Consider the following 9,289-nt stretch of genomic DNA (forward strand, 5'->3'; position numbering starts at 1 on the left):
TTATCTTTTTTTTATGACATTACATCACGTATAATATTTATATTGTTTTTATAAAATCAATAGTACTTAATTTTTTTCTCTTATTTTATTTTAACAAAAGTGCATTTATTTTAAACATGACAAATGTTGCATTGTCACGCACTATTCCTCCAGTGTCGGCTACATAAGAAGGCTAAACTTTCCACATAAAACATGTTTCCATTTTTTTTTTCCAATTAACACATATACCAATAAAAATTGCTCAGTTTACCACACTTTTATCTTATTTACTAAAGTAGTGCTTAGAATTTGGTTCCAACAAATTCTTTTTCTTATTATTAATCAACAGAAGGTTAAATTTCAGTTTTTGAAGAACTAAAATTCTAATATTTATAAAGTAAATCATGCTATTATAGTAAATAAAGATAAAAGTGTATTCTCTATAGATTCTTATTAACATATATGTAATAGTTGAAAAAAAAAAAATTCCATTTCAAAAGTTTTCCTTTCCTTTTATCTATATATTTTAAAAGCAACTTATATTTCTGGATATATTATTATGTGTTAGATGTAAGGTTTGTACGGGCGATTTTTTTTATGACACTGTTGGAGATCCCACATCTATTAGAGATTAGAGCCTTTCATTGTATATAAGTGGGTGCAAACCTCAATCCTATGAGTCGGTTTTATGGGGTTGAGTTAAGCTTAAAGTCCACTTCGCAATATGGTATCAGAACCATTTCGAGCCTATCCTAGCGATTGTTTAGTGTTGGGCCTATCGTGCCACCCGCTATCGGGCCGCTATCGGTACCACCCATAATATATAGTCTCATGCACGAGTTGGCACTTAAAAGTCCACTTCGTAATAGACACATTTGTTTGTTTGATATTTGAGTCTTTTTTTGGTTTTCGTATTTTGTTTTTATTGAATTAAATTTATTTTAAAATAATATTTAAAAAAATACACTTTTTACATATAAAAATGGAGATGGTGTAGTATATTGCAATTTTAATAATGTATATCCGAGGTAGGATTTTCAACATTATTCTTCTTACATGATAGAAAATTCCAAATTGTATATTTGTATGTAAGTTTCTCTATAAATATGCTATTTCAGCTCACTCATCTTATCTCAAAATAATTTCTCTCTCTCTCTCTCCTCTCTCTCTCTCTCTCTCTCTCTCTCTCTCTCTCTCTCTCTCTTCCTCTCTCTCTCTCTCTCTCTCTCTCATCTCCTCTCTCTCTCTCTCTCTCTCTCTCACATATCAGAGTGCGTTCTCTCTCTCTCTCTCTCTCTCACAGACACACACTGACACAGAATTTTCTAGCAAACGTTGTATTTGTGGTTGAAAAAGAAAGAACAGGAACCTAATAATAAGCTTGTGTTGTCGAAGATGGAAGGAGGAGTAGCAGAAGCTGATGTCTCTGCCTTCAGAGAATGTCTGTCTCTTTCATGGAAAAATCCTTATGTTCTTCGCCTTGCTCTCTCTGCTGGAATTGGAGGCTTTCTCTTTGGCTACGATACTGGTAACAAATTACTGAAACAAGTCAATTTTTTAGATTAACTTAATTAATTTTACAAAACTATGATTATAAATTGACTTAGAAGTAAATTAAACTTAAAATATTGATGTGTGTGGTTATGCACAGGAGTTATATCTGGAGCTCTTTTGTATATCAGAGATGATTTCAAAGAGGTGGATACAAAGACATGGCTGCAGGTAATCTCCATTTCTAGTTTCTTCTCAAATTTTTTTATGGACATTAATGCCCCTGCTTCTTCACTGAAATTACCATAGTGAGTGTTAATTTAGGAGAATGGTCCCATAAGGGTAAAAAATTGTATTTAAACCCTAATAATGTGACTTCTATAAAGATGATCTGAACAATTAATCTTTTCATTAACCAATTTTAGAACATAAAAAATAATAAAAAACCTATAAATTGAAATTGGAATGTATAAAGTTAAAAATATTAGTAAATATAAAAAAATTAATTGAGTTTTTTAATAAATATATTATTAATATATCAGATTAACCTTCTTTATTTATATCTTTCAAAATCCTCTTCATCCTAATCCTTCAAATTATAAAAATTATAAAGTGTCTTATAAAAATTACCAATAAATTTTTTAATATATAGCATAATAAAAAGAGAGGGAATAAAAATTAAGAAAGAATATAAAAAAAAATTTAAAAATTAATTTAGGAGTGAAAAATTACCACAATTTCCTTTTAAAAATCTGATTAAAAAAAATAAAATTAGTATACATTAAAAAATCAAACTTTTTTAATCAATATTTTAATTCTTTTTTTATATGTTGTACCCAAAAAAACCTTTTTGAAAAGCAACATTATATAATAAGAGAAAATACAATCATAGTGAAAAGTGTCTTTACAATCATTATCGATTTATAATTTATGACTATCAAAAGTTTGATAACTTTGATAACAGCTATTTTAAAATCCATATTACACATAATTCTCATTAATTAATCATGCAAAATAATTACACAAAATGAAAATATATTAAACTCTTAGAATGTGTAAGACTTAGGAATGTAAAGGTTGTTATTAGAAATTAACTCAAAAGTTTAAGGATAAATTATCTCAATATCTATCATAAGGATGTTAACATAATCTTAAAAACAAAGATTAAAATTGAACTAGTAAATTCACATTGTAGTACGGAATTAACAAAATTAAAATATTGTATATAGCATAGTCATTAGTATTTAATTAAAATATTTTTTATTTTATTGCAACAAAATAAACATTTTAGGTTTGCACTAATCTTTGTGGTCCCCAATCTCAACTTTGAATATAGGCCACACGTGTGTGGTCCCAAAATAACTCTAAATTTAGAGGAACACGAAACTCGAATGTGCATAATATGGAAAAACAGTATTTAAACAAATAACCTAAATATTCTTGTAGAAAAATATTTTAGGCCCATCACATAATTTAGGTTAGGTTTTTGCCATCAACAATTATTTTATTAATACCATTAACAACTTTTCCCAAATGTTTGTGACATTTCTAAGCTTATAATCAATTAATTTTTTTCTTGTCAAATATTTTTCTCCTTGTCTCTGTTATTACTATGAATTTAAAGTAATAACGGTTTTCTTATAATTTAATCAACTTAATAAAGAAAACCTTGATATTTTTGTGTACAATTAAAAAATAGTATCATGTTAGATAAAACAAGATGAAAACAACTCATGTAATTAGTTTTTTTCCCCTTTTTTGTGTAAATATATTTTTGTGTGACTGTTAAAATAGATATCACCCACATTTTTAAACAATAATTATATAAACTAATAATAAAATTTTAGGTAAAAAACTTCTACAAATTAATCTATACATAAACTAATTTTACCTTATAAAAAAAGTTAGATGTTTTCCCTATTTCTTTCTTATTATTTTGTAATAAAATCATTAAAAAAAATACAAATGAAGAAATTAGTTTTTCTCTCTTAAGAAGTCATTATGAATAAATTTGTCTAAATCCATAAATGTCTACCCATAACTTTTTTATATTTGGTTAATATTGGAAGAGTTTGATTATAATGACTTGAGTTGTTAAGTTAGTTTAATCGTAATGGTAACAATGGTTGAAACTTGATGTTCATAAAACAGGAAGCAATAGTGAGTACGGCACTTGCAGGAGCAATCATAGGAGCTTCAGTTGGTGGATGGATGAACGATAGATTTGGAAGAAAAAAGTCAATTGTTGTAGCAGATGCCCTGTTTTTAATTGGGTCTATTGTGATGGCTAGTGCAATGAACCCAGCAACTCTAATTGTTGGTCGAGTTTTTGTTGGCCTTGGTGTTGGAATGGCCTCAATGGCATCCCCTTTATACATCTCAGAAGCATCACCAACCAGAGTTCGAGGAGCCCTTGTTAGTCTGAATGGATTTCTCATCACTGGAGGACAATTCCTTTCCTATCTCATCAACTTGGCCTTCACTACTGTGAGAACACTATTCTCCATATACTGTTCAATTCCAATTTAGCATTTTTCATGAACAATCATTTTGAAAATGACATCAGTCTTGCTTTTCCTTAAAAGTCTCACTTGTAATTTTGTAATTCATGAACAAAAAAGAGTGTGTTAAAATTGTTTTAAAGAGAGTTATTGTTGGCATTCATATAGTGTGTGTGTTAATGTTTCTTTATAAAAACATTGCATGTCATATTTTGATTTGTGAGCTCAATGATGGAATGTATCCTTAAAATAAGCATGCCTAAACAAATGATTTCAGTGAGTGAAAATCTCATCCTATAATTCAATTACTTCTTAATACCATAGCTTTACAAAGTTGATCATTCTATGTCATTTATTCAGGCACCAGGAACATGGAGGTGGATGTTAGGAGTTGCAGCAGTACCAGCTTTGACACAAATCCTATTAATGGCTTTTCTCCCAGAATCACCTCGCTGGTTGTTTAGAAAGGTTAGTAGTACTGGTGATTTATTTTTTCTGGTAAAAAATATGTATTCACTTGTCTATCTTTCTGGTATTTAACAGGGAAAAGAAGAAGAAGCTAAAGAAATTTTGAGGAGGATTTACCCTCCCCAAGATGTTGAAGATGAGATCAATGCTTTGAAGGAATCAGTTGAAATGGAAATCAGGGAAGCTTCAGCTTCTGACAAAGTCAGCATAATGAAACTACTGAAAACCAAGACTGTGAGAAGAGGTCTATACGCAGGAATGGGCCTTCAAATCTTCCAACAGTTTGTGGGGATTAACACTGTCATGTACTACAGCCCCACCATTATTCAGTTAGCTGGTTTTGCATCCAATAGGGTTGCACTACTTCTTTCACTTGTCACTGCAGGGCTAAATGCATTTGGCTCTATTTTGAGCATATATTTCATTGACAAGACTGGGAGGAGGAAGCTTCTGTTGTTCAGTTTGTGTGGTGTAGTAGTTTCCCTTGTTGTTTTAACTGTTGTTTTTCATCAGACCACAACTCACTCCCCAATGGTTAGCACAGTTGAAACCTCTCACTTCAACAATACCTGCCCTGGTTACACCACAACCATGAACCCTTCTCAATGGGATTGCATGACATGCCTCAAGGCTTCTCCAGAGTGTGGCTTTTGTGCTTCTAGAGCCAATAAGGTAAATGTCTCATCAACCCTCATGTTAGTATCATCATAAGGTTTTCTGATTCAACTTTGGATCCTCCCTTGTGTAGGATAAGGCCAAAAAAGAGACACAAATTTGTCATCTGATAGGACTATATCATGCTACTCAACAACAAAAGATTCATCATAATCTTCTTGATTATCATAATTCATAAAACTTCTTGTTAGTACTAGACTTTATTCAACATGATGTTACCAAACTATAGTAATTATAGCATCAACTTATGAAAATGGTCATAGTTTTTTTGTTTGGAGTTACAAACTGTTCATATATTTTTCTTGAGTCCTAATTCCAAACACTACTTGAATTATTGTGCAGCTCTTACCTGGTGCATGCTTGATTTCCAATGAGAGAACAGAAGATGAGTGCCATAAAGAGGAGAGGCTATGGTACAGTAGGGGATGTCCTAGTAAATATGGATGGCTTGCTTTAATTGGCCTAGGACTCTACATAATATTCTTCTCACCAGGGATGGGAACTGTTCCATGGGTTGTGAACTCTGAGATTTATCCCTTAAGGTACAGAGGAATCTGTGGAGGAATGGCATCTACCTCCAATTGGGTTTCAAATCTGATTGTGGCCCAGTCCTTTCTGTCCTTGACACAAGCCATTGGGACCTCATCTACATTCATGATATTCATATTCATCAGTGTTGCAGCCATTATCTTTGTCATTATTTTTGTGCCAGAAACCAAAGGACTTCCAATTGAGGAAGTGGAGAACATGCTGGAAAGAAGATCTTTGAACTTTAAGTTTTGGCAGACAAGTCCTGACTCTAGTGAACTACCAAAGCAAAAGCATCAATCAGTTTGAGTGAATAATGTGGTGATATTATTCAGTGTAGTTGCATTACTAGTGAATGAACTATGAGATTGGACTATAATATTAAGAGTAAGCTCATGCATGTATAGAAATTGTATATTTACTGTCTTTATCTTTGTATTCACAAAGTTTTCTCATCGAGTGAATGAGTTTAGTTTACAACTTTGATATGAAATAATATAATTTTAAAATTATTCTACTATAATAAATTTTTTTTTATCAAACCTTTAAGAAAAAAAAGTGAAACAAGATTTGGGATTAAACAAATTGCAACCTAGCAACGACTATTTCTCCCGGCACGATACCATTTTTGACACACCCAACAACACTATGTAAAAAGTCCTTTATACCCTTAGTGAAGAATTTTTGTCTTCTGAATATTAATATTTATTTTGATTATCTGTTTATTTTGATTATGAATAGCTATTAATTTACATTACAATATATTATGTTATATTATATATATATATATATATATATATATATATAAAATATCACAATTTATTGTATGCAAATAAAATAATGACAGTTGAACTAATTTTATCAGCACTATAACCTCTTCTAAAGTCAACATTAGAGGTTAATAAATTAATTTTAAAAAATAAATCAAATATAAAAATTAACATGTCATATATCTATAATTTCATAGTTAATTAATGCGTAACATAATTTTTTTTATCATATATTAATATTAATATCTTGAAATTTATTAAGAATAAAATAAATACTGTAAACAATGTAATGGTTAAAATAAACAATAAAATATAAAAAAAATAATTATTACTTATGGCTATGAAAATGTTATGCAATTAAAAGAAAAAATATCTTGTATAAAAAGTAATAATTTTTTTTATCTTTATGAGTGGAAGTGGAATATATATAATAAAACATATTTTATATAAAAATAGAAATTAAATAAATAGTTTAAGGATAAAAAATAAATATAAAAAATTATAAACTAAAGCGTCTAAAAGAACCTTAAAAATTAGTAAAAAAAGCAATTGTTTAAAACATGATTAGTGAAGTCAAACAAATTTCTCAGTAGCTAATAAAAAACATCTCTGTCAATTGATTTAAAACAATATTGATAAAGCTTTAAATATAGATAATGAAGCAAAAGTGTGATTAAACGGGGAATTTTAAATATTGACATATTATCCTTTTGAAAAAAATTGTGTGTATATTTATTTAGTATTAACCAGTCAATTTCATAGCTACATATTTAAGAATAAAAAAAATAGAAAATAAAATTTTAAGAATATATCTATTAAAAGTGAAAATGTGCATATCTATACCTATATATAATCCTCTTAACTGCTATTAATTTTTTTTTCTATTTTATACTTATATTAATATTTAATTTTATTATTGTATTATGGTCATTGTATCATTTCTTATTCCCCTTAACTGCTCTTAATTTTTTTCCCATTTTATCCTTATATTAATATTTAATTTTATTATTGTATTATGGTCATTGTGTCATTTCTTATTTTTTCTACAATATTTGGTATACGTAGTGAGACGGTTTTGAATTGAAAGATAGGTGAAAAAGCGGTTTTGAATTGAAAGAGACGTGGATGAACTTTATGAATTGAAAGAGAGGTGAAGGAACGATTATGAATTGAAAGAGAGGTGAATGAGTGGTTATGAATTGAAAGATATAATTTGTTTTGAAAATTAATTGCATAATGAGAGAGAAATAAATTTAATAAAATATTTGAAATAAATGGAGCAACCATTTGAATGGAAATAGATAATTTATTTTGAAAATTAATTGCATAATGAGAGGGAGTGTCTGTTTTATAAGAGATAAATAAATATTAGGAAATGTGAGTAGTGGCCAAACGTGAACAATTTGATTATTACTGAGCGGTTACCACTTTCTTCCGTAGTTTTCACCGTCACCATTTACATCCACTTTCTTAGGAAGGAGTTCACCAGTTACATCCACTCCCTTTGAGCGGTTACCACTTTCTTTCACTTCCTTATAAGGAGTAATTTTCACCCGTTGCATCCAAAGAAAAAAAAATGCTCATAAATTTTGACACATTTTGAACCCTCTTTCTTCACGCTCCATGTTCTTTTCCTACTCTCACCCATCTTAGTCCCTCTTCAATCACCATTGTACAACAACAACCACCATTGTTCGAAGCAGAGACGTGTCTCATTGTTATAGGATTTGAACATTTTTGTTTCTATTGCTTTCTTAATTTTTTTATATTTTTGTATGAATCCTAAGCCCAGCTTTGCGGGCAAAGTTTTTATGTCTACTAGTGTTTTGATCTATTAGATATTACATAAGTTGGAAGTTTTGTAATTTGTATTTAGTTTATTATTTTATTTTTTTCAACTTCTTTGCCATGGAAGATGTGGATTCAATTGATATGGTGATAGATTCTACAACTTCCAACATACAACCATTTGCATTATGTTTTGACATTGTTTGCTAGTCCATTTTTTTTTAAACCTTAATTTTAATCTTGATAACCTTACAAAGTTCAAGATTACACCCAAGTTAAATCAAAATTTAATATTCAAAAACAATAAAATAAAAATATAAAAAAATTGACATAAAATCTTAATAAAACTATTATCAATGGTGCATTAAATAATTTATATATCTTCACATATAATTTAATATTTATTAAAATTATAAAAATATAAAAATAGTAAAAATAAAAAATGCAGATACACCCGCACAAGTGTCTGTGTCCCTGCTAGTACTAAATAAAGATTATTAACAAGTCAATTTACACTGACAACATAAAAATTTATATTTTTATTTACCGCAAAACATTATATATAATAAATTTGTATTTTTAGCAATTACTTTAAAAATTATATTAACAGTATTAATGATTGCATCACAGCATAAACTTATTTTGATAGTGAAAATATGAGTATTAAACGCTATAATTTATTCTTAATCTTTGTGATTAACTTCACGTTATGATTTTGTAGGAAGAAAAAGAAATCCCCTCACGATCCTTATCACTGATGGAATCAGAATCTTGAAGTTTTACAAGTTTATTATCGTCCGAATATGGATTTTGTATCCAATACCTCAAAGATCAAAACGGATACAAATTACGTATTCAACTTTTTTTATTCCTTCTATTTTTTTTTTCTTTTAATTTTTTTATAGAATTTTTTCTTTTAATCGATAAATAATAAATAAATATATTAAAATATTTGAAGAATATTTTAACCCGTATACAAAATATTAATTTTTTTTAGATAAATCTTTATGAGAAAAATCATATCAACGAATTCATATTCTTCTAAAAGCCCTACAAAATATACATGGAATTATTCTAAACACCTACACC

General features: G+C 28.7%; 1 protein-coding gene across 1 annotated transcript; it reads left to right on the forward strand.

Annotated features, from left to right (window-relative positions):
- Window positions 1–1,254: 1,254 nt before the first annotated feature.
- Window positions 1,255–6,151, forward strand: LOC137821310 (putative inositol transporter 2). The gene is made up of 6 exons (XM_068625830.2): window positions 1,255–1,507; window positions 1,631–1,701; window positions 3,622–3,957; window positions 4,332–4,439; window positions 4,515–5,111; window positions 5,457–6,151. Exons 1-6 carry the CDS (start codon window positions 1,375–1,377, stop codon window positions 5,949–5,951), a joined length of 1,740 nt encoding a protein of 579 aa, XP_068481931.1. The 5' UTR covers window positions 1,255–1,374; the 3' UTR covers window positions 5,952–6,151.
- Window positions 6,152–9,289: the final 3,138 nt, after the last annotated feature.

Source organism: Phaseolus vulgaris, chromosome 9 (assembly GCF_051622355.1).
Source record: "Phaseolus vulgaris cultivar YP4 chromosome 9, ASM5162235v1, whole genome shotgun sequence".
Lineage (NCBI taxonomy): Eukaryota > Viridiplantae > Streptophyta > Magnoliopsida > Fabales > Fabaceae > Phaseolus > Phaseolus vulgaris.

Excerpts from the sequence above, each read along its gene's own strand:
- LOC137821310 (XM_068625830.2), top strand. The coding sequence starts at position 1,375 with ATGGAAGGAGGAGTAGCAGAAGCTGATGTCTCTGCCTTCAGAGAATGT. Across the intron at positions 3,958-4,331 it reads TCAACTTGGCCTTCACTACT|GCACCAGGAACATGGAGGTG; the intron begins GTGAGAACACTA and ends TCATTTATTCAG. Across the intron at positions 4,440-4,514 it reads CTCGCTGGTTGTTTAGAAAG|GGAAAAGAAGAAGAAGCTAA; the intron begins GTTAGTAGTACT and ends GGTATTTAACAG.